The sequence below is a fragment of the Cryptomeria japonica genome, chromosome 4 (genome assembly GCF_030272615.1).
Source record: "Cryptomeria japonica chromosome 4, Sugi_1.0, whole genome shotgun sequence".
NCBI lineage: Eukaryota > Viridiplantae > Streptophyta > Pinopsida > Cupressales > Cupressaceae > Cryptomeria > Cryptomeria japonica.
In genome coordinates this window covers 758,710,493-758,735,079 of record NC_081408.1, presented here as the reverse complement: position 1 = coordinate 758,735,079, position 24,587 = coordinate 758,710,493, and the positions used below count along the sequence as shown (strand labels likewise).

The window sequence follows — 24,587 nt, the reverse complement described above, 5'->3', positions numbered from 1 at the left end:
TTCTCCTTTGTTGTCTAATTTTCTTCTCAATTGATTAGGTACATGTGCATATGCAACACATCCAAAAACTCTCATGTGAGCAACATTATGTTTTCTTCCACTCCAAGCTTCTTCCGGAATCATATTCTTCACACTTTTTGTTGGACATCTATTCATTATATAGGCTGCACATGATATAGCTTCAGCCCAATACTCATTTGGCAAATGTTTGGCCTTCAACATGCTTCTAGCCATTTCCATGATTGTCCTATTTTTCCTTTCAGCTACCCCATTTTGTTGAGGTGTGTAGCTAGTGGTGAATTGCTTGTGGATTCCATGTTTCTTGCAAAATCTTAGAAGATCATTTGAGATGTATTCACCACCTCTATCCGTTCTCAATGCTTTGATGTAGTGACCACTTTGTTTTTCAACTAGAGCTTTGAATTGACAAAAATATTCAAACACTTCACTTTTATGCTTTAGAAAGTAAACCCATGTTTTCCTTGAGTAATCATCAATAAATGTTAAAAAGTAGAATCTACCACCTATTGAGGGTGTTTGCATTGGGCCACACAAATCTGAATGGATTATCTCCAAAGGTGCCTTAGCTCTCATTGACATACCTGCTGGAAATAATTCTCTATGCTGCTTTCCAAAGATGCACCCTTCACATACTCTTTCTGGTTTCTCAATTAAAGGTAATCCATTGACCATGCTTTTCCTATGAAGTAGATTTAAAGCTACAAAATTTAAATGCCCAAATCTTAGATGCCAAAGCCAATTTTCATCTTTAATTTCTGCTTGAAAGATTACTTGAGTGACTACTGTAGTTTTTTCTTCATCCTCTTGTGAGTTTGTTGAGGGGGGTCCTTGAGCAAATTCAATTTTTAAATCAGGTTTTATCCTTAATGGAAACATCCTATTGTTTGTCATTTGAACCTTTGCTATGAGTTGATTGCTTGGATATTTGTCTAAAATTATGCACTCTTTGTTTTTGAAAGAGACTCTATAACCCTTTTGGACAAGCTGCCCAATGCTTATTAGATTATGTTTTAAACTGGGAACAAAATAGACATCGGTTATATGTTTCTTCTCCCCCTTCTTGGTTAGAATGTTGATGTTCCCTTTTCCTTTGACTTCAACTTTATTATCATTGCCCAAAGTTACATCAGACTTTATGTTGTTATCCAAACTAGAAAACATTTCTAAATTCCCTGTCATATGATTGCTACAACCCGAATCTAAGAACCATACATCTTTTTCATTTGCTTGAGCAACATTGCATGCCAAAAACATAGTGCGCTGTTCTGATTTTTGATTTTGATTTTCTTTTATGAAATTTGCATTTTGCTGCCTAGAGTCATATTGTTTCTTTCTACATTCATTCATATAATGCCCAAATTTCTTGCAATAGTGACATTGGACTTGAGATTTGTCATACCTTTGGATTTGAGGGTGATTTTGAGATGGATTTTGAGATGACTATTGGCTGCTACCTCTTCCACTTGAGCTTGATGGGCTGCCTCCTCTTCCTCTATGAAAATTTCTTCCTCTACCTCTGAAATTTGATCTACCTCTGCCTCTACCATGGCTGATTAAAACTTGAGACTTGAATGCATGCTCCAACGAAGTGTTTGCTGTCCTACTCAGCCTATGTTCGTGAGAAATAAGAGATGCATGAAGCTCATCAACTAAAAACTGTGAGAGATCTTTTGTCTCCTCTATGGTTACAGCAATTGAATCAAATTTTGTGGGCAAACTCCTTAAAATATTTTCAACCACTCTTTGATCTTCAAGTGTCTCTCCATGAGAACTGATTTGATTTACTAATCCAATGATTTGAGTGAAGAATGATTCTACTGATTCAGTGTCCTTCATATATATTGTTTCAAAGTCCCTTCTCAACATTTGTAGTTTGGTTGTCTTCACCTTTGTCATTCCTTGGTAGGCTGTTTGGAGAATATCCCATGCTTGTTTTGATTTTGATGCACCTTGAATCCTTGGAAAAATGCTTTCATGAACTCCTTGAAAGATGAAGAAGAGAGCTTTTGAATCCTTCTTTCTATTTTCCTTCAATAAATCTTTATCTGCTTGAGACAATGCATTATATGCTGCTGTGTCTATTGGTTCTGGGTAGCCATTCTCAACAAGCTCCCATAAATCTTGAGCACTAAACAATGCCTTCATTGTGATTGCCCAGTAGTCATAGTTCTTGCCATTAAATTGAGGAATTTGTGGGTTTGTCAAGCTTGTGCTTGCCATTGTTGGCTGTGAATACCCTTGATTAGAAAATAAACTTTGTTGAAGCCTTTGTTGATGAAGCTCCTGCACTAATAACCTTCAGTTCTTCCTTAAAGCTTTCCTTGAGCAACCTTTGGCTCTGATCAACCTGCTCTGATACCACGTGCTGGTTCTGGAGGCAGAGATGAACAAACAGAAAAGGGCAAAATAGAGACAAAAAATACTGGAAGAAATCTAAAGTTAATCTGCTCTGAAAACAAGAGACAAAAACATTCAAATAACCAGTCCTTCTCTTCATTCATTCAAATATCAGACCATACAAATAAGACAGAGCTTGAGCTCTTCAAATAGTTTCTTAGACATGAAAAATGGAAACCCCTGTTCTGATTCTGCTCTCTGTTCTCCCTGTTCTGCCCTGTTTTTCTTACCCGTGCGATGCCCTTTTTCACATATATCTCTGTCTTAAAAAAAATTATGAACTTAGCCTTTTTGTCATAAGCCAAAAATAAATTCCATCATATGGGGGGAAAACAAAAACTAATTAATTATATTTAATGCTGACTTAGCAGCTACCGTGCAGAGAAAGATATGATCAGGATATGCCATCAAACCAAATTCAAAAACTGTCCTAAAACGGAGGCGAGAAGAGAGAGGAGTAGTTGAGCTTGCAGGAGGAGTATACGAATGCATTAAAGTTCCCTGCAATTGGGATTAAATTCTAACAGATTCTAGAGTTTCCTTTTTATGCCCAGGTGGTCAGACAAAGTGGGCGACTCACTGTTTAGAGTAGAGGTCAGCCACAACCCCGTCGATCGCTTCACACGCAGACCTGCTTGTCGTTCGACTGATGGTGAGCGCCCAACACTTTCTAGACTAATGCTCCGTCCATCACTTTGACCATGCATGGGAATTCCAAACTCAGTTACAATTTCATCTAAACTATCCTCATCCTCCCACGTCACCTTCACGGGCTCCAACCAGCACTACCGTGACACCAGTGGATTGTCCTGAGTCATTTGCTCCACATGAGAAGCTTCTATAGCTTCATTATAATCAAAACACGGTGCCTTGATATTGGCCTGTTCAAACAAATAATTGGCATTAACATTATTATTTCCCACCTGCGAGAACCGAAATGATCTACTATGATCAGACCCCTCTAGGTCCTCTGTCTCCACAATTCCAAACCTCTCTGATTGCGAAGGCGGGTAACGTGTCGATTCACATATGGGCCTCAAGTAACAAAACAAATTCCTTAGCCCCTCATTTCAAGTCCCGCACTCCTTATTTTCTTCCTCACAGTCTATGCCCAACTTCGTAAAAATAGAATGGACTTCAACCAATTCTTTCTTCAGCTCTTTATTTCTTTTTTCTACAGAAAACTCCCACTCTTTTGTAAATTTCTCTTTCAATTCTGCGATTTAATCTTCCATATGGCATATTCGCTCTGTGAGAATCAAATTTTCCTCTCGCCGTTTCTCAATTTGTTCATATAGGTAATTTTTTGAGCTATAGGCCTCACCTTTTTCAGGGTCATCTTCATTCACCAGTTTCGAGACTGCATCCTCCTCACCTCGGGAGGCATCTTCCTCATCTTGGAAGGCAAACAAACCAGTCTCTTCTTCTTCAAACAACGAATACAAGAAACCCTCTTCTTCTTCAAACGAAGTCTCCTCTTTTTCCAAGCCATCTCACCAATGTCGTTTGGTTTCAACCTCCACTTGGACATCACTCTCTTCTGAGTCTAGACTGACAAGAAATTTTTTGATGAGTGATTCCACTTCATCATCTAAATCGGCTTCATGATGTGAATCTTCAGTTTTTTTGTCGATAACATAAAAGCACCCAGCTCTGGGATCAAATACAAAGTAAGGGCACCCAGATCCGGGATCAACTATCCAATCAGATCCCATCTCTACTCAACATTTCACTGTATCTCTGATACCAATTGTTAGTTATAAATGAGCAAAGAAATTAATACAAAACAACAGAAAGCCAATAACACAAATGCAAAACACAATTTTAACGTGGTTCACCACTAAGTGGCTACTTGCACCAGAAACGCAGGGAGTTTTTCTATTAATCAATAATACAAATACAACTCTCTACAATACATAATTGTACACGTCTATATATACATTCACATTCAGATTTGGAATGAAGAGTTTGGAGAAGATGAAAGGTCGTGACCATTGGGATTCACATCCCAACAGAGCGATCCATCAAACTACAACAATGAGAAGCTGAGTAAGGCCTTCCTCGTCCCTTGTGCGCACGTCAAGATTGCATTAAGAACTATTGTTGGGCAAGATTGGCTCTTTTTAAATCTGCACGCCCTTTATTATTTTGTTGTTCCTTGGTTCTTCTCTAATTGTATTGATTTGCTGTTAGATTTTGCAATAGTTTCAGCTCTTGCTCATACATATGTTCATCCCTTCGTGTTCTCCCTGATTGATTTCTAAGCTGCCCTTAAATAGTTTTTTTTTTTTAACTTGGGGACCTATCCTATTGGTGGTTTTTTGCGGAAGAAAGATTTAATCTCCAATGCACATTGTGTGGAGCTCCTTTTAACCATTCGTGCGGGACTTCTCTGTGACAAATTTTATGACACTCTCCTCTCTCTAGATCGTCGTCGTTCATTCCAGCACCCTGTTTGGTGCTGTCGATCACTTTATAGTTCTTCACCTTCTCCTTAGTCACACAGTCCATATGCAGATTTCCCTCTCCAGATTGCAACTGCGTCAAATTTTCCTAGCTCAAGCTATTGCTCGTGAGCTTCTTTAACTCATGTCAGTGCATGGAACCTTTTTGGGTCCTGATCATATTTTTTCTCCCTCAACTAGTGGGGAGGCTTGATTTTTGAATGTTTATATAGAACCGGCCTCTTTGGACATATGTAAACTGGCTCTTTTAGTTCTGTTCCTCACTCTTGTAGGAGTTTTTGTACATGAAGGTGCTGACTTTTTTGGGAAAAAAAATAAATTATTTGTGATGATTATTTTTTCAATTTAATATAAGTATAGTGATTAGGGGAAAGGAGCTAGTAGTGGACATAGCTAACTTTACACATCTTAAGCTCCTAAATAGATCATACGATTTCGACGATTTTTTTATTTTTATTTTTCGTATGCGACTTAACTACTTAAAACTATTGTTTTGGTTTGTGGGTAGTAACGATGCACACTGTGGAATTTGTTATATGCACAAAGGTCAAAAAGTACATATTTCAAAGTGTGGTCCAATACATAATCACCTTTGTGCCATTAGTAGATAACTCAAAATAGCCAGTAGTAATGGACAAATGCCCTAGTAGTTAATCACAAATGTCCTAGTAATGGGCTAATTATGGTAAAAAAGCTAAAGAATTATCCACTATTTGTATATGTGACATTAATTAATGGATCTTCCATTATCAATTTTTTTTGGCTCCTACTATGTCTGCTAACGGGAGGTCAAGTTGACAAAAAGATGATGGTTATTGGTTCTATGTCCACTACTACTTTGTATTTCGTATTTCTAAGAGTGAATTGGCGGAAATCCGAATTTCATACTAACTCAACCATAACTACTTCAAATAATCTCAAATTTCGATTGTAGGTGACTCAATATATCATTGATGAACAATTCAAATCGTAGAAATGAATTTGTCAAATTGAAAGAAATATGTGGTTCACAATCTAGCTTCCTTAATTAAAAAAAAATTATATTTCTTGTCTTTTAGGTGTAAAGGACTCATAATTAAAAAATTTACACAAGATAAGTATATAATAGTAAATATGGTACAAATAACTAATAATAATAAATAGTTTCAAAGGGGCTACCTCCAATGATCTTTTATGAAAATAAAATAATCAAGATGATGATATTAAACTAACCACTAGTGTATACCACACTTATGCCATAGATTCCATGTAGGTCAACCTAACTACCTATATGAAATCATATGAATGATCATATAACTTAATTAAAGATATAGTAGTCATAAATTGGTCATAGATATTCCCATACACACAATAAGTTATGAAAATAACAATTAACTAATGTTGATAATCAATTTACACACTCATTTAACATGTCAAACATACTTACAAAATATGAATAAAGATAACACAATCTAAGACATCCAAAAAAAATGATCACACCATTAAGATAATACAAAATGGATAATTACATCACAAATTCAAAACTCCAATAAAATAACGTCACATAAACCATAAAATAATTCAAGTTAAATGATAAAATAATAACACACATATCCGACCATACAAATCAAATTATCCAATTTGCAATAATTTTCAGAACGAATCGAACGGCTTACACTCGTTCATATCTCCAAATAAGTGGCGTAAATTTAAGCCAGATAGAAGCCTAGGTAGCACCGAAGCTGACCTTGGTGACCGTATGAATATACCACGCAAGAATTTGAATATTATTTGATCAACCCGTATGTTATTTGTTTTTTTCTGATCATGAGAATAGATATTCTGACTGTGTAAAAATGCTCCTACATATGCTCATGGGTGTTATCGTTGCCTATGTTTGCAACTACGTAGATCGTCATGGGTGTTATCGTTGCCTATGTTGGCAACTACGTAGATCGTCATGGGTGTTATCGTTGCCATTGTTTTCAAGTAAGCAAAAAAAGCTATATGGCTAGATTGTATGATAGGCTTTTAAATGTCCACACTATTTGTAAGGGCAAAGGGATGAAGGTACGTACCCAGATAGAGGTATTCAGCGTGAGGATTCTATAATGGGAAGCCGGTGCCAGGAAGTTTATGTAGCCGTAGGAATAGACATATTAGAAGGCGCCTATACTCTCCAATGGACTCTCCACAACAAACCAGCTGACTCTCTAATTTTACTCCATGTTCAGCTTCCGATTACAACCATTCCATCGCTAGGTAAGTGTTTCACTAAACTTGAATTGAAGTTTGTGTCTGTTTAATTCGCTTAAAAACTGGATGTCTTTTAATTTTGCAGTTGGGAATATCCCTGTTAAACAAGTATCTATGAGTATGGTGAACGAGCACAAGGAGGGTGAAGAGAAAAAGTTAAAGGATTGTATGGAACTTTACAAGCAATTTTGCTCCCGATCCAAGGTATTTATCTGACAGCCGACGGGGGTACTTATCACTTTGAAAAATGAGGGCTTCCTGAAACAAAGTATCTCAAATAACTTGATATATAACAGGTGGAAGCAAGGCCTTTGATAGTTGAGAGGGCTGATGTTTCCAGGGGAATTGTCGAAATGGTTTTAGAGCTGGGCATCAGGAAGCTTATCATGGGCACATCGTTACCAGGCAGTGCAAAATCCAAGTACGTGGAACAATATTCTAGTTTTCATAATCATCAGGTTTTTGTAGATAACTGATGCTATGAACTACAGGTCATTATCAGCTCTTTTTAGAAATATATATTTAACAGTTCTATTTTCTCTCTGCATGAAGGGCATAATTTTAATTTTATCCGTGCATGGTCTATTTTATTTTTACAGGACACGACCCACTCCTTTTAGTTGCATGTTGTGTTTTTTTTGTTTGCAAATTGTTACCAAGGGATAGCTACCAAAAACATAGATTATATCGATTTTCATACATATTTCGTTTTGTCAGGCTTGATAGTAGAAGGAGGTACACAGGCCTTCTATTACTTCTTGTAGTCTCTCAATCTGTGTCGGAGTGGATCTAGGTTTTCATGGTGAGTCATGAAGAAAGCGTAGGTTTCCATGTTGTTTCTACTGAGTCCCTCTCCCATCAATGTGATGGCTTGGTTCATGTCTTCATTTTTTCTTGCTATAGCAATGTAGATTGCATCACCAACCACCCCTTTCTTTGGATCTCTGCTCAGTGTAGACATGGCCTTAATACCTTCAGATTGAAACTTAGGAACATTAAATCTATTCGTCTCCTTCGCACCCAGCCAAAGTCATAAGAAAATAAAACTGTGTTGTATAGGCATAATTCCAATAGTGAAGCATAATGGATGTGGGTGTGGCTCAAACGTTTTTCCGCTATGACTGCTCAGATCGCATCCTCTACCACCTCATATTGTATTTAGACGCTCTTTGAAGCTGTATGTCTGTTGGATAGTGATGCAAGCGTGTAACTAGAAATGGAATTGGTAATTTTTATGAATGCAATTGGAGTTTCTAAATAAAGATTTTAAATCAGTTTATAGTGATTTTGGTAATCTTTCATAGATGACAATTACCATGTTTTAGAAGTTTCCTTATTGGTGATCTAGTGAACCACTGTGTCTTTAGAGACTTCAACCTCTATAAAATACTACTTTCTTATATTGTTTATGCAGATCAAAATGTAACTTTTATTTAGAGACCAATCATGATATAAGAGATATTCGATAGATAAAATTTTATATACATGTTAATTTGAATTTGTGTTTTGTGTCTTATTTGAAATCTACAAATGAATAAACAAAATATATCTGTACTAAATTCAATTTGTAATTGATTTTAAATATACAATGCCCAGGATTACTTGTGCAAAATGACAGATGCAACTTATAAATGCCATTCTCTCTGTCATCGTTGCTCTTAACATGAGCACTCTGGTGCTATAGTTTGCCATATTTGTAGAGTCTGTGGTCTTTGTTGACTGAATGGCAAGTCAGTTGATCGGAAGAAATCTTCATATCGCATGTCGCTTAGATCTACGATAAGATTTTTATCTTGTTGCAAGATTGTCTACTAACCATCCTAGTTGTGCATGTTGAAGGATATCTTGAAAATTTCGTTCTGTTTCACACCATGACTGGACAGAAAGTCTGCCGCCCTATTAACTTCACTATAGACATGCCTTGGGAGGAAATCATTTATTTGTTCAAGGTATTGGCATATCTGCTTGATCAATTTCCAATTTATAACCTTTCGAGTACTTATGGTTGGGATGACTATCATGGTGTCGCCTTTAAAATCAATCGAGTTAATCTTCTCTTTGTCGTATGAATTTGTTGGTAGATATAATTGTCAACCAATGCATTGAAATCAGAAGCTTCGACAGCTGACAAAGAGCCGACTCCACCCGCGTACAGCCATCCTCGTTGACCGTGCCTAATCTTCTCAATTAGCCATGTTAAATATCATAGCTAACACTTTGACCATCATTTAATATGCATTGCTTTATAAATTCAATGCTATGGGCCTGAATTCCTCTGAGCTCATTTTATGGGTTTCTACTCTGTACCAGATTTCTTTCAAAATTGAGTCTCGCTAGGACTGAAATATTTTTTGCATCATTTTTTGTCCCCACAAGCAATTTAATAGATCCTTCTTTGCAAAGCTCCTCGATTTCATATTGGATGAAGAATCTAGCACCTAAAGTCCCAAGATTCCCTCTCGCGACCTTGACAATGTTTAAATTGAATCTTTGGCAAGGGGAAAAGCTCAATACTCCCACCTAATATCCTCTGTATGTACATCAGATCTGCAGACTTGTCACAAACAAAGATTGAAGCAGATTTCCCTTGGATTTGGATGGATTATCATGTACCCTGTCTTTTTGTCAAATCACATTCTTTTTGGGCAGTTCAAAATATATTATTTTATGTATGCCCTCTCTCCTCCGTGCTATGTAGAAGGTCTATATATTTCATAGCTCTGCATTTTGTATGCACTCTCTCAGAGCAGAGTCCAGCTCCATAGAGCTGTTAAATGTTAGCAGTTGAGTCTCTGTTAGAAGTTGAGTCTGATATAAGTCTGAATGTAATGTTGTTTAATGTTGAGCTGCAGTTCAGTCAATCGATATAATGTTTTATGTTAAATAAATAGAAATGTTTATATTTTTGCATCTGCTCTTCTCCCTGTTTCCTTCATTTGTGCCTTGACAAAGCTTAACTTGAGTCTCTGGCTAGGAGGAAAAGTCCATTTTGTGTTAGCTCATCGATTTGAGGTGAAAAAGTTAGCTCAAATAGTGGGTGGGAATTGTCAGAAGAGTCTAGCATTTTCTTATTCTTTGTCTCATGATGAAAGGGCCTATTCTTTCCTTGTACTCGTTTTAATATTTTGAATCTTACTTATTACATCCTGAATCTTGCTGATTACTATTTCCCTTAGGGAAGTCAAATCTTTAAAGATTATAATATTTATCTCTTCTCACAGCTCTCATATTGTCATGATTGGGGATGCCCTCTACAGGCTATCCCAAAAGGATCTTTTATACAATTTTGTCCAACCAAAAAATAGATCCTTCATTATTGTCGGGAGAGTATTAGCCTATCCTAAGCTTTGGTGTAGTCACCCCCAACACTTTTTTGTATAGAGGAAAGAAAGTGATAGGTGGTTGAAAGTCTCTTTGTTGATTTTGCAGAGTGCACAATCGAATGGCCCTAACAAGCCAAGTTATGCTAGTCTATCCTTGATAAGAAATATTTGATGTACTAAATCGCAGGTAAAGGCACCTACTCTAGGGGCGATATTATGCTCCCAACACAAATCCATTAGTGTTTGGATTTGTTAATTGATTGCAATTTGTACCTCATACCCAATTTTTACCATGTATCTCCTAAATAAGGCTCCATGTCATAGAATTTCATCCTCCTTATTTGACAAGACAAAGTTTGTTTAAGATAACTCAATTGTAAAAGTTTGTCTAGAAGCCTATGGTAGAAAATCAAAATCCTTTGACGAAAAGAGTAATTCTTTGAAACCCCTTAGTGGAGTTCCTTAATCTCAAAATGTGTCCCCATATTTCTGAGTCATAATTTCTTGGCACTCTTAAATGTTAAGGATGTCTAGAAGTGGTTTGTAACAATTCATTGAGTCAGCCTAAAACAATGTGGATTTTCTAGTATCATGTAGTGGTATTTCATTACAATTTTGGATCATAAGGAATTCATATTAGAGGTTGGAAGATATCTATCATCTCAAGCTAGCCTCTTGTTCCGGTATATTCATTGCATGAGAAGCATCTTTTCATCTCTATTCCTTTTAGGAGCAAGAGGGGCCATGCAAATGTTTGTGGATAGTTGAATCCACAAACTTAGTGATTTGTTGTTGGTTTGTGGTAATTGAATCTACAAACCTGGTGAGTTATTGTTAGTCCATGGATAGTTGAATGCACAAATTAACTATGAATCGTTGAATGTTAGTTGGATAACTAAAACATTTGTCGAGACATGAGGATATTGGGTTGATGCTAATGCAGAGTTGGGTAATCAAGACATTTGCCTAAATAGAGAAGTTTGGATTGATGTTGATGTAGAGTTGTATAATTAGTTCATTTGCCTAGACATAGAAGTTTAGGTTGATGATGATTAAATGTTCATTTTTCTTTTTTCTTAATGTAAATCTTAAAAGAGATTTATTAAGAAATTAAGATTTACATTTAATAAATTAGTTGTTAAATTAGTTTATATTAACCCAACACGACTTATGCTGATTGCTAAAGTTTGAGCACAGTTATATGAGGGAGCTTCATAATTTATTCATTTTTTTCATATTGTCAGCGAGTTAGGATCTATAATAAACATGAAAAATTATACGAGTCTTCTTATCTGTTGCTATAATTTGTTATTAAAACTTCAGTTTTTCAATACAGTGATTGTTTGCTAATTAAACTTTGTACAGGAAAAAGATGCAAGTAACAGGCAAAGCAGGTTACGTCCTAAGTCACGCGATCAACTCTTGCGAAATATCGATCGTTTGTAAAGGAACACTTGTAGCAGCAAGGGAAGGATCTGTAACGGATAATGGTCAGTGATTTATCGGAATTCGCAAAATATCGTTTGCTTTTATTACAGTTGAATTTTATAAGCACCATCGTTGTTTGCTAATGTGAATTTCGGAACATGAACAGAGGATTTTGCTCGATCGTTTTCATTGCAGCCAAAGCTCCAACCAGATTTGGCCGCCTCCGTTAAAACTCCGGGGAATCTTTCAGCTGCGGGAGAAGAGAACCAGTCTCGTTTCGAAGCATCGATGGATATAACGCCTGTGATTAGTGAACTCTTTTCTAGTATACAAGTGGAAGAAAATCGACAAATTGATGGAGATGAAACTCATAACAATGTCCAAGTATTTTCTCACTATTAAACATTTTTTAGTTCTTGACTTCTTTCTTCTAAACAATTTTAATTAAAGGTTTTCCAATCCTTCTCGCGATAGTTAACTGGGAATTTGGAAAGATGTAAACATATACAAAAACCCTGAAATTTCAGCTCAGGGAGGCGTTGGAAGTGGCGGAGAATGCAAGGAGAGAAATGCACAGAGAGACCGTAAGGCGTCAGAATTCAGAGAGAGAAGTAGAAAAAGAGACCGTTAGACGTAAGAATGCAGAGAGAGAACTCATAAAGGAGATCGTAAGACGTAAGAATGCAGAGAGAGAAGTGGAAAAAGAGACGGTAAGACGAAAGAAAGCAGAAGCCGCTGAGATGCAATCACTTCGCAAGGTACGGCACTACTTTTTCTTTTCTTTTATTTAAGACGACATTGCTAAAGGGGCCGCGGTAAATATGCTTGAATTTTCTTGTCTTTATCAGTTAAGAGCCAGTGAAACTGGCCTAGAGGACGCGAAATCGGTCTCAAAAATGAAAGAAGAGAATTGCCAAGAGTTAACGAGGCGGCTAAAAGAAGTGGAAGAGGAACTTCAAGCAATGATCGACAAGGGGATTTCACTGGCCACACAAGTTGCGGAATTCTCACATGAACATGATCAAGCTGTCCAGGAGCTCGAAGCCGCAGAACAGAAGCTCATGGTGGTGGAGATGCAAAATTACCACATTTTGAAAGAAAAGGAGGAAGAAATTAAACAGCTTCAAGAGCTGTTGCATTCTACGTCTCGCCTCGAAACCCCCTCTTCCTCCTCAAATAACCTTGAATTCCGTGAATATTCAATGGAAGACATTAAAGCCGCTACTGGGAACTTCTGCAACCATACCAAACTTGGAGGCGGCGGCAACGGAACCGTTTACAAAGGCCAAATTGGACAAGCAACGGTTGCCGTGAAAATGGTCTGTAAGGACAGTTTGCAGGGCCGCCAGGAGTTCCAACGTGAGGTATGCACATAAACGTTTTATAAAGCACTTCAACGTTTTTCTCCTCCTCTTAATATCAGATTCCTTATAATCTTCTCATGGCAGATCGATATTTTAAGAGACATTCGGCATCCCAATTTGGTGACAGTCGTAGGAGCGTGTTTCAAGCATGGTTGTATACTTTATGAATATATGACTAACGGAAGCCTAGCTGATCGTCTGAGCTGCAAAGACGCCACTCCGCCGCTGCCCTGGCACACCAGAATTCGCATTGCTGCGGATATTTGCTCCGGTTTACAATACTTACACAATTTAAAGCCAGATCCAATAGTCCACCACGATCTGAAGCCCGAAAATATACTCCTCGACAAGAATCATGTAGGCAAAATCGGCGACTTCGGCCAAGCTCGTCGTCTATCACGAGATGTGCAGAAAGAATCAGAGCTAAAAGGCACATATTTGTATATGGATCCTGAATACCAGAGTAACGGCGAGTACACTACCAAATCCGAGGTTTACAGCTTCGGAATGATTTTACTTCAGCTTCTCACGGGGAAAGCGGAGTTAGGACTGGTAAAGGAGGTTGAAAGTGCGCTAGAAAATTCAAAATTGGACGAGTTTTTGGATCCTTCAGCCGGTGAATGGCCATTCCCGCTGGCTACTCAACTGGCTTATCTTGCTTTACATTGCACGGAAGCAGTAAGAAAGAATAGACCGGACATTCAGCCAAGTGTGATGCAAATGCTGGATAAACTTCGACATTTTACAGTCGTTCCCCCTGAGATCAGCAGAACTGGCAACGCTGAAGAAACACATGTTCCGAGCTTCTTCTTCTGTCCAATATCAATGGCAAGAATCACTTTATACTCTTTTCTTTTGACTTCTTCATGCTACAAATGGCTGAACTTTTAAGAGTTTTTCTAACACTATTTCCCTTTGTTCTGAAATTTGCAGACTATTATGCGAGATCCTTGTGTTGCCGCAGACGGCTTCACATACGAAAGGGAGGCAATTAAAGAGTGGTTCGATCGTGGAAACAGCACATCGCCCATGACAAATAAAAAGCTTGAGCATAAGGATCTGATCGCTAACCATTCTTTGAGATCAGCCATTCGACAGTGGCAAGAAAGAGGAAATCTCCTGTAAATCTTTTAAAAAGTTATCATACCTTTTGTGTTGATAATTGCTTGTTTAAAATGGCCGTATCTCATTAATTCCGTTGCTTTCCTCCACTATTTTCATATCGTTGTTCATCTATTTTTTACTCATCTATTTTTCACAGTTCTCCATGTCATTACTAACTTTTTGATTATATAAAATATAATCCTTTCAACATTTTTTTTGTTTTTTAAATGAATAGCAGCCATTTTTATTAATAAAAAATAAAGTATACCATTCATAAAAAAAGTAGGGGATACATGATCATCTCTCAGGAGTCAAACTGACAGCACCCATAAAATCAAAAAATACAAATTTTGAACATCAATACGGAGGGCACTCTTACATTTAAAAAAATCTATCATCGCATTTTTTTTCACATGTTAAATAAAGGAGTTTGTGTTTTATGATAAAGCTGTGTTTTTTCAACATTAATTTTAATTGAAGAAAAAAAAAACCTCACCCAACTATAAAAAGATAAATAAGAAGAATGAAGCAAAGAGTATTCAAAAATAGAAAACCAACATAAAAATGTCAAACAAGATACCAAAAGCTAAAAAGGAAGATGTAAGTCAGATTGCTAGTAGATAATAGGAGAAGATAGTGTTGCTAGAACCAAAAAGGTGAAAAAGGAACACCACACATTGAAATGAATGAGTTGAACAAACCCATTATCATTAAAAAAACATAATGATACTAAGCAATAGAATGAAGAATAAATGAATTCATTATCCCAAACAAACTATTGATGGTGTGAAACTAAGTAACAAGTTATTAGGTTAGCCAAGCAATCATACTAAAGAGGATTCTCATATCAGAACTTCCTCTCATTAGGTAAAGAGTTGGCCCCTTAATTAGTAAGAAGATCGATGTATTGGTATATTTCTTTATAGTGATTATTGAAAGCAATATTTGGAAGTGGCATCTTAGAGTATGAATTTCCTTCACTATGTTCTAAACATTTTGGTTGATATGCTTAGACTCCTTTATTGCATGATAATTTATAAATAGACCCCAGTGGCCTCTAATTACTTGATATCAAGTTTGATATCAATTCTTATTCTCTTAATGAGAGCCCAAATTTCTACCATATTATAGGCAACACTAGGGATATTGATAGTATTTCTTAAGGAAGTTCTAAATGTAGTCCTAGATGACACCTCTACCATCTATGGAACATGTAATACCATTGTAAGTACCATCAAAGTTGAGTTTAGACTAGTTTACATTAGGCATAGTCCTTTTAGTCAACTCATGTTTCATGAATTTTCATTATGATTTTGGATTTCAAGATCTCTTTACAATTAACCTTAAGATGTTCAAGAAGGACATCCATGAAAAACTAATAATGCTAAATATTTATTCTTGCTCTCTTTCTATAAAATCTGAATGATCTTATAGGGCATCATTTTCCATATTTTAACAATATGATTTCTCCTATCAAAAAAATAGTTAAGTTAATGGATGGTACTTATATACACCTAATGCACTTTCATTTTATTGGAGAATGAAGTTCAAACTACACAAGAAATATAAGAATGGAGGAAAAGATGATCTCAAACTTCATTTCATAAATTTTAAAGAGCACATCTTCAAGGAATAGAGAAACCAATGTGTCATAGATGATACCAACTATGAGGTTTCTTCTCCATAACTATTTACTTCAAAATATTATGTTTCAAATAGTTAGTTGAGTTTTAGACTTTGTAACAATGTCATGTAATCAACATCCAAATCCATACCCACAAGTTTCATGTATCCATTCTTATGTTAAAAATTATTGTTGCCATTTGATGTCAAGGCTAGAGAGCTGTGGAGAAATTGAAGTGCATATGGTTGTCGTTCAGAGTCTTGGTGCAAAACTACTAAATGTTCCAAACCTTGTCATGCAAAACTACAAAAGTTGGCATGATTCTTTTCATTCCCTATAGAAGAATGTTCATGCATCATATCTGTAGAATAATGGGATTAAGAGATTGCACATTTTATTACAAACATTATGATATGGATAGATTAGTATGTTCTAATAATAGTGGTCCAAGAATCGATTTCTTAATTATTTGATTTTATTAGGGTTTCCATTTTATCCTATTCTTAAAGCCTTTATTTCTTGTATTGGGTGCATGTAATTTTCTTTTAATTGGATGTTCAACTTGTACTCGTAGTTACTAGTTTCTTAAGTTATTACTTAATCCTTTCGGCTCATTTGGTTATTGACCCCTTTTCCTAGTAGTTAATGGCCTAACTAAAAGACAAAGACCTTAATATTTCCTAAGTAAAGGGATTAACTTTTAAAATAACTTGATTGATAGTTGAGACATGTTAGCCCCTATTCTTATATTCATTGGTTCGATTTTGCATTGGAATATCCATGCCTTGATAGTGTGTGTGCTAATTTTAGCATAGTCGATGTGTCTGAGCCAAAACATCTTTATGTCTAGAGTATTCGTGTCTATGAACCTTTTCGTTTGAACCCGGAGTTTGGTTCGTGATTTCATTGGTTCAATGGTTCAATGGTTCAACCGTTCTACACTTAAAGAGAGCACTTTGCAAGGCAGAGGCCGAGAAAAGAAAAGACTGACATCATGTAAGGAATATTCCAGGAATCTCGATGATTTAATTGAAAAGATTTTTCACAAGGTGGTAATCATTTTTTTGATAAAAGATCATGCAAAGTGTTATGTAATAAAAGTGGGTGTCAGAACTGTCATCTCCGCCATCACTCAACACGAGTGAATAAGCTGGGGTAATCATGAAACAAGATTTTTTGCCATTTATATAATTTTTTACAAAAGATTTGTATCTTCATGGAAAAGATTAACTAAGAAAGGTGGAGGTTCAACGCTGGAGGTAATTTTCTCAGAATTAGTAGACACACAATTATATGAAAGGTGAGTTGAAAATTTTCACCATCTCTATCATTTTCATCCTACAAGGAAGAAACTGTTGATTTTATTGTAGTAATTGTAGTGGGTGATATTATTGCTTGTTTTGGTTTTGAAAATAAGACCCGTCGCACCAAAACTAGGGCAAAAATCTCATCTAGGTTGTTCTCTTCTATAATTTGGGGATATGTCCCTAGCTCATGTAGATTTAAATGAATTTTTATAAAGAGCTAGAAATCCCTCTAGTTCACCTATGATAGGAAGGATTGTAGACAGTGAGTTAATAGAAGCTTTAGTCTTCCCTTTTTTATACAGTTCCCTGAATTAGTACTTGATTGTATGAACAAGTAGGACCCTATTCATACATGCATCAAAAATGCAAATGGTGGTGTTTTGTTAAATTTAAATAGAGAAACCATTATGACAGTCTTTAAACTTCCTGTTAAAGAACCATATGAATATTGGACAATAACCACCTCGTATGGGTTTTTCTCTTAAAATAAAACCCAATACAGAAGTGTTATAGCTAGGAATTGGCTCCTGAAATTCCAGAAGGGTGGTTCCAAATTGCCTAAACCCTTGACTAGGGAACATTTGATTAAATAAGTGAGGGATATAATCATTTTGTTGCATAAAGTTAAAGGAAGTCAACAAGCATTTTATTGGGTAGACTGGATGTATTTTTACATCCAAGTCATATTGGATGAGAACAGATATATTGATTGGACAGAATTAATTGCTAAGAGATTACACAAGGGGCTAAGTAATTGTGTCGGAGACAAGAATCTCTACATGTGCTCATACATTTTTTACTATTTGTCATGTGTTAGACCTTGGCTAGGATTGCATCATGTAAAATGGTTTAATCAAATGAATATTTATGATTACCACCTGCACTTCTAGCTATAGAAATCTCATAAGGATTTCAGAAGAGTTCATGATGTATTTGAAAGGAGGATAGTTTATGAACTATGAGGAAATGTGAATAAGTACTTATCTAATGAGGCAATACAGCTATTGAGCACCTATGGAAGCTATTTCATTTCGTATCCTAAGTCCAGCTATATCAGGGTTAGAGGGCTCGAAGGAGAAGCATTTAAATTGTTGAGGTTTGTTCTTGATCACTTTGTGCTAATTGAATTGTGCAAGCAAATTTCTCATATTGACAAGAAAACTTTGGCTAGACAAGATTTAGGCATCTCTTTCCTGGTTGAGTTGGGTTACCATATTTGTCATTCTGTCTCAGATGCCTTGAACCTGGAAGTTGATTTCAAGAAGCTGAATCTTCAACACTATGTTGCTCGACCAAATTTCGACAGCAAAGGTTATTCTCATGCATATTTATCTCTTAAAGAGAATTTCACACATGTTTCAAAGCTTGAAGAATTTTGGGAGGATTGTGGAGATGAATCTGAAGTTAGATGAAGAACATTCTCTAGGTTCATGGTAGAACAAATTATTTCTTTCCAGCTCAAAATGAATATAATAGGAATTATGGATGAGGGAGAAGATTTGATTGACCCACAATATGCAGAAAAAGTACAGGGCTCTCCAATCCCTGAGATAAAGTGGGATAAGAAAGAAGAAGACCATATTTAGATAAGGATATTCCTTTTTATCCATAGGGTTGAACAATGACTAAAAAAATAGAGATTGGGAAATCTTGTTAGCAAGGATTGTTCTATTCAAAAGGTTTCATCTAATAATTTTGTTAAAACTTGTGATGCAAGTGGTACCAAGATTAAGCTTGAGGAAAATACTGTCAAAGGTTGAAATACCTTGTTAGCCAACTTCCAGCTCATGTTACCAGATCAAGAACCAAGAGTAAGGATAAAAAGTTGCCAGAGAGTTCAGTGGTGGTCGATCTAGAAGGTTCTCTAGAAGCTGAGGATAGAATGGTAGAACTAAACACCAAGATACCCACTTTGGAGATTGGAGATGTTGAAGAACCTGAGAAAGAAGAAGGCACCAAAGGTGCATTGATTTTAGCTAATGTTGAGAAACCTCAAGTAAATAAATATGTAGGTCTTGGTACTCCCATTGGTTGGACACCGCTCTTACCAGCAATAAAAGGAATGTAGATCTTGTCTTGGTTCCAATTGAGGACATGGTTAACAAGTTCCTAGGTAAAACTCCAAAATCCAAAAGGATAAAGAGGGTTTCCAAAATTGAATTTGATCAAGATACAGGAAGTTGGACTGCTAAGATAGCATGTCCTATTTTAGATAATAAAATAGATAATCCATCAGCAAAGGATTTTAATGTTAAAAAAATTAATTTAGGTGTTGGATCAAGTGTGGCAGATGTGCACCATTTGGAGGCCTCCACTAAAAGAATAATTAACAAGACATGGAAAGATGAGAAGGATAAGAAGAATCTCAAAGAAACTCTAAGGCATATGCCATAATATATAGACGTCATTCATAATCCAAATGCTCAGCCAATTTCCCAGCTGCCTATGTCATTCGATCCTAAGTTGCATATTAATTGAAAGCTTCTAGGATAAATCTAGAAGAGTAATATGGTGACTGAGATTTTCCTAGAATGATTAGATGGGATCGCATAATCTGGCACAAAATATTTCTAAAATATGAGCATGGTATATGAGAATGCCATAGCTGTAATGAAAGAACTTGAGACAGAAATTACCAATTGGAAGAAAGAGGAAACCAAATGGAGAGTTGTAGTAGCTCAAATGGTTGATGTACAGAAATATGGCATCATGAAATTTCTATCGAAAAAAGCAGTACAGGGCCTGGGTGATAACATTCTTTATGTGTGCAGGAGAAATATTGAATGGCAAAATTTTATAGTGGAACAAGGGTGCGATGAATCTGCTAAGTTGTGAGATGAGTTATCTCAATTCGTTTTATCAATACAAAATGATTTGAAGTGTATAGGGATTAAATTCCTAAAATAAGATGGAAAAACCATAGAAAGCTTAGAAGTCATTACTCAATCATTTGAAGTAAAAATTAACTATGTTAGAGAAACAAAGGCTCTAACAACAAATGAATTCTCAATAGTGGCAAAGATTTAATCCCTCCTTTTCCCATGCATAGGATGTTGGCCATTTGGTAGAATTAATTATGTGTTACATTCATGTTGTGTCATTGGTGCTAATACTAGCTATTTGGATGCTTTACTGGCACCCTTCTGATCCTGGTAAGTTGAATGTTTTCTGATTAACTTGGATCTAGCATGATCCAGTACGCTCCAGTATAATCTAGTGATGGAATTGGCTTGTTCATGATACTTATACTCATACTTGGTAAGTTGGTTTTTGTCTAGTGATCATATGCTATCCTGCTTGCTTAGAAGATTGGTTTCTAGTTCCGGCAAGAATTTCACCGACAAAAATTTTAGTGGAGATCTTTGATGAATTGCATAAATGGTGTTGGTGCAGCTTCTGGTGAAGTTTTAGGTTGTTGATGGTGATCATGTTCGAGACTTGGTGGATGTACATCATTTCTATGGCGTGTGGACCTATACTAGGTCCCGGTTGATCTAAGTTATGAACAGACTTTAATGTAACGTGTGGATAGGACCTATTGATGTATTTTCGGGATGTCTTATGTGTTGATATTATTTTTTAGGTCTAAGGCCGACATGGTTTGTAATTGGTTTATTATCTAGTGGTCGACCTGATTGTTTATGGTCGAGGGTTTGTATAAATAGATGTAAGATCTCATTGTAGATCATCATGGTTATTGTTAGGAGTCATGGTCAAGGAATGTAATGTGCGAATAATGTAATATCATTCAGGTAGAGGAGTTGGTTGATCATTGGAGATCAAATTGGGTTTTTGTAAGAGGATTTAGTCCTCTGGTATTGAGCTTAACCAAAACTTTACTCAAGCATAGGAGATGTTATCTTTTGCAGTTCAACACTTCTCCATATTGTAGTCTGGATGTCTATGTTGTCAGTGAGGCTCCTTTTGTGATGAGCAGTGCGCTTTAGGCTATTGGCCTTCCATCAAGTGTAAGCCCCTCAATTGTAATTCACATACTTACTGCAGAAGTATTATCTGACCAAGGGTAGGCTTCCCACCATGGTTTTTCCCTTTATTGGGTTTTTCATATACAAACCTTAGTGTTATGTGGATAGTATTTATTCTGTGATTGTTGTTTATGCTTAATTAGTTTATCTGCTATTTCGGTATTAATATTTTGGGTTTCGATATTAAAGTTTAAATTGCTAATAGTTCCAGTAATCTGTGACAACTGATTCACCCCCCCCTCTTAGTTGCCTTTCAGTTATTTTAACTGTCTAACATAGGATACTTGGGGAACCATACAGATATCATTTCTCAGGTTTGGCGAGATAAGGAGATGTGACACTAGAGGATTGCACATACCAAAATCCCAAACTTTGTCATTATATAAAACTTCTCAACTGCTCATTTGGAGTGGAAATGTGTCTCCAACACAGTGCAGAACCAACCTGAAAATCTTGCCTCGTAGCTACAATCTCGACCATGCTGGCCATTGAAATTATTTAATGATGAACTATAGGACCATTTTATTTTTAAAAAGTTAGTTTTCCGGTTACATTTTGAGAACTAAAGCTTGACTCAAGGGTAGAGTTATGTAAACTCTGTGTTTCCCTAAATTTTAGTTAGTCGATGTATGGCTATTTATATGTTTTTAAAAGACTTTGTGAAGGTCCAAGTTTTTGCTAGCTTTCAAACTTGATATATTTTGTCTTTCACTATGTAATGCTTAAAATAGAAATAGGCATTTATCAGTGAATGAATGTAAATGATTATTTTGGGAGATTCAAATCTGTGTGTTTGATGAGGGATTTGGACTTTTGTTGGAGTTCATTTCTACTTAGATAGTCGATTATTTTTTATGGAATATCATGTGCTTGAAAAGAAATTGAGTCTGAAATTTTTATTGAATGAAAAGCGCAAATTAAAACAAAGTCTGTGAACTTTGTCTTTTTAGAAATTGATTTATAAACAAATTTGCATTTACAACATAGTGATGTGTAGATGTGAAAATGCCTTTCGTACTTTCTAGTTAAAAGTATATGTTTAATTATTTTCTTTCTTTCATTCATTGAAAATCCAAAGAGGGAGTTGTACCTCAGGAAAGTTCAGAGGGAAACTTTCACAAATTTACCTAACTATTTGGTTAATATTTTATTCTTCAAGGGGCAATAGAATGGTGTTATTTTAATCACAAAAAGGACAAATTTGTTAACCAACAGATTTTTAGCGACTCTACTAGGGAAAGATTGAGTCAATAACAATCACCTAGATATTAAGAAAATATGATTGTCTCTTGTGATAAATTGTCCTATTATGTGATTTTTTTATAAAATGTTGAATCAAGCAGGAAATAATAGTTGAATTAAATATCATAATACACTAGAGTCTAGAAGATATACCAAGTTCTTAAGGAGAGAAGGAGTTGTTGATACAATTTTTCAAGAGTTACAAAAATTGAGTTTTTCATCTACTCCCCCTCACATAAGACGAGCTAGAAGTAGACCACCTTCTCCCTCTCCAAGACCTTTCATATCCCCTACTTTCCTTTCCCTATTCTTGCATAGAACTACCTTGCCTATTGCCATTAATCTTGTACCTTTTACTTTTCCAATGGCTCAGTCATGGGGAGTTGTTATAGGTTCCCTAAACTTGGGAGCTAATTTAAATGCCCTGCCTAAAGGGGTGAAAGATAATCTACCTAAGTTCAATGGAGATGGGAAGACTACAATTGATGAGAATTTGAATTCTTTTAATGTAGCATGTGGTGTATTGGGGGTTCAACATGAGGATGTGGCAGTGAGGCTTTTTGTACAAACCTTAACTAATGTTGTGGTAGAATGGTTTTATCATTTACCCAATGGTTCAATTTCCACTTGGGATGATATGAGAACAATATTTGAATCTAGGTTCAAAAGTGCAGAAGATGAGCATTCTCTTCTTGCTCAACTGGCTCAGTCAAGAAAAGAGATCCATGAACCTATGACAAAATTTGTAGCCAAGTATAACAATATATTCAATAAAATTCCAGCAAATAAAAGGCCTTCTCTTGATAATCAAAACTGTTTCTTTCTTAACGCAATGCCCCTTGATATAGGTTTTCACCTTAGGAGACAAAGAGTATTTGTTTTTGTAGCAGCCCAAACACTAGCCATTGAGTTAGAAGATAATTTAATCACTACTGGTAAATGGAAGAAAGAGGTTCAAACACAAAATGCCTAGCCTTCAACTTCTTCTAACCCAATGATACAAAGGTTGGTCAATGATGTTATTGCATTAAAGAGTGATGAATACTAAGAGGGGGGGTGAATTAGTATGCCAAAAATCTTTGCACTAAAACACACAGTCTAAAGATAAACCGGTAAAGTAGTCTGACAATCAAACCGGTTATCACACATACAAACCAAAATGCGAATAAAACATTCACCCACAAAAGCAATACAACCATAACACAAGATATTTGATGTGGAAAACCAACTAGGAAAAACCACAGTGACATGGAACTCACAAGTCACTATCTACAAAATAGAAACCAGACCGGTTAAGGTCTTACAATGTTCTTCACTAGAACAGATCCTGTTAGGAATCTCAATCTCTGTTAAGAGATAAGTCTAATTAAAGACTACCTTGTTAGAGGATTTTAGATTCACATGTGTGAACCACCTTGTTAGAGGATTTTACAAAGGCTTCGAGGCCTACTCGATTAAGGGCTACAGACTTGTCAAAGATGTGAGTAATCAACAAGTGTTTGATCTATCTAATAGCACAAACTGCTTGGTTAGATCCAGTATTGCTCATAGCTAATGCATTCCAGCATTACTTCAGTCTCCTCTATCTTTCTCTTAGTTACAACTCGATCTTCTCTGATAAGATCGCTCTCCACTTCCACATTAAACCCTAGCTCAACATAAACCCTATTCGCAACTTCTTCAACAACTTAAAACCCTAGACATGATGTCCTTTTAAAGGAATCTAATTTCATGTCGGTCCAATAGGATTACATTACAATTTCCTAGGTTCAGTGAATCTAGACATACTCAATAACACAACACAAGAATCACCGTCAATGTGTCGGCACTGTCAAACAATTGGTGGATTGTAACTCATCACAAAATACCTGTTGGTAACTCATCACAGAGTGTTACCGGTTCATACAAAATGCCGGTTGCTGGTTTGACAAAAATGAAGACTGGTAAGATTGTGTTGTGCCACTTTGCTTCCTCATACTGCTTGTGATCTGCAAATCGCTTGGGGTCGACATGCCGCTTCAAACCGAGAAACACATTCTGCAAAATCACCACTAGTCTAAAGACTAGAATACAACATACCGGTTGGAACAA

General features: G+C 36.1%; 1 protein-coding gene across 1 annotated transcript in view; it reads left to right on the top strand.

The window, feature by feature from the left end:
* Positions 1–6,973: 6,973 nt before the first annotated feature.
* The window catches only part of LOC131037885 (U-box domain-containing protein 33-like), a 32,423-nt gene continuing 14,809 nt past the window's right edge, over positions 6,974–24,587 (top strand). The window contains exons 1-9 of the mRNA XM_059219467.1: positions 6,974–7,124; positions 7,204–7,322; positions 7,415–7,539; positions 11,807–11,931; positions 12,036–12,253; positions 12,397–12,627; positions 12,718–13,233; positions 13,318–14,061; positions 14,167–14,354. Of these exons, the coding sequence (XP_059075450.1) occupies positions 6,974–7,124; positions 7,204–7,322; positions 7,415–7,539; positions 11,807–11,931; positions 12,036–12,253; positions 12,397–12,627; positions 12,718–13,233; positions 13,318–14,061; positions 14,167–14,354 (2,417 nt within the window). The remainder of the gene's footprint in view (positions 7,125–7,203; positions 7,323–7,414; positions 7,540–11,806; positions 11,932–12,035; positions 12,254–12,396; positions 12,628–12,717; positions 13,234–13,317; positions 14,062–14,166; positions 14,355–24,587) is intronic.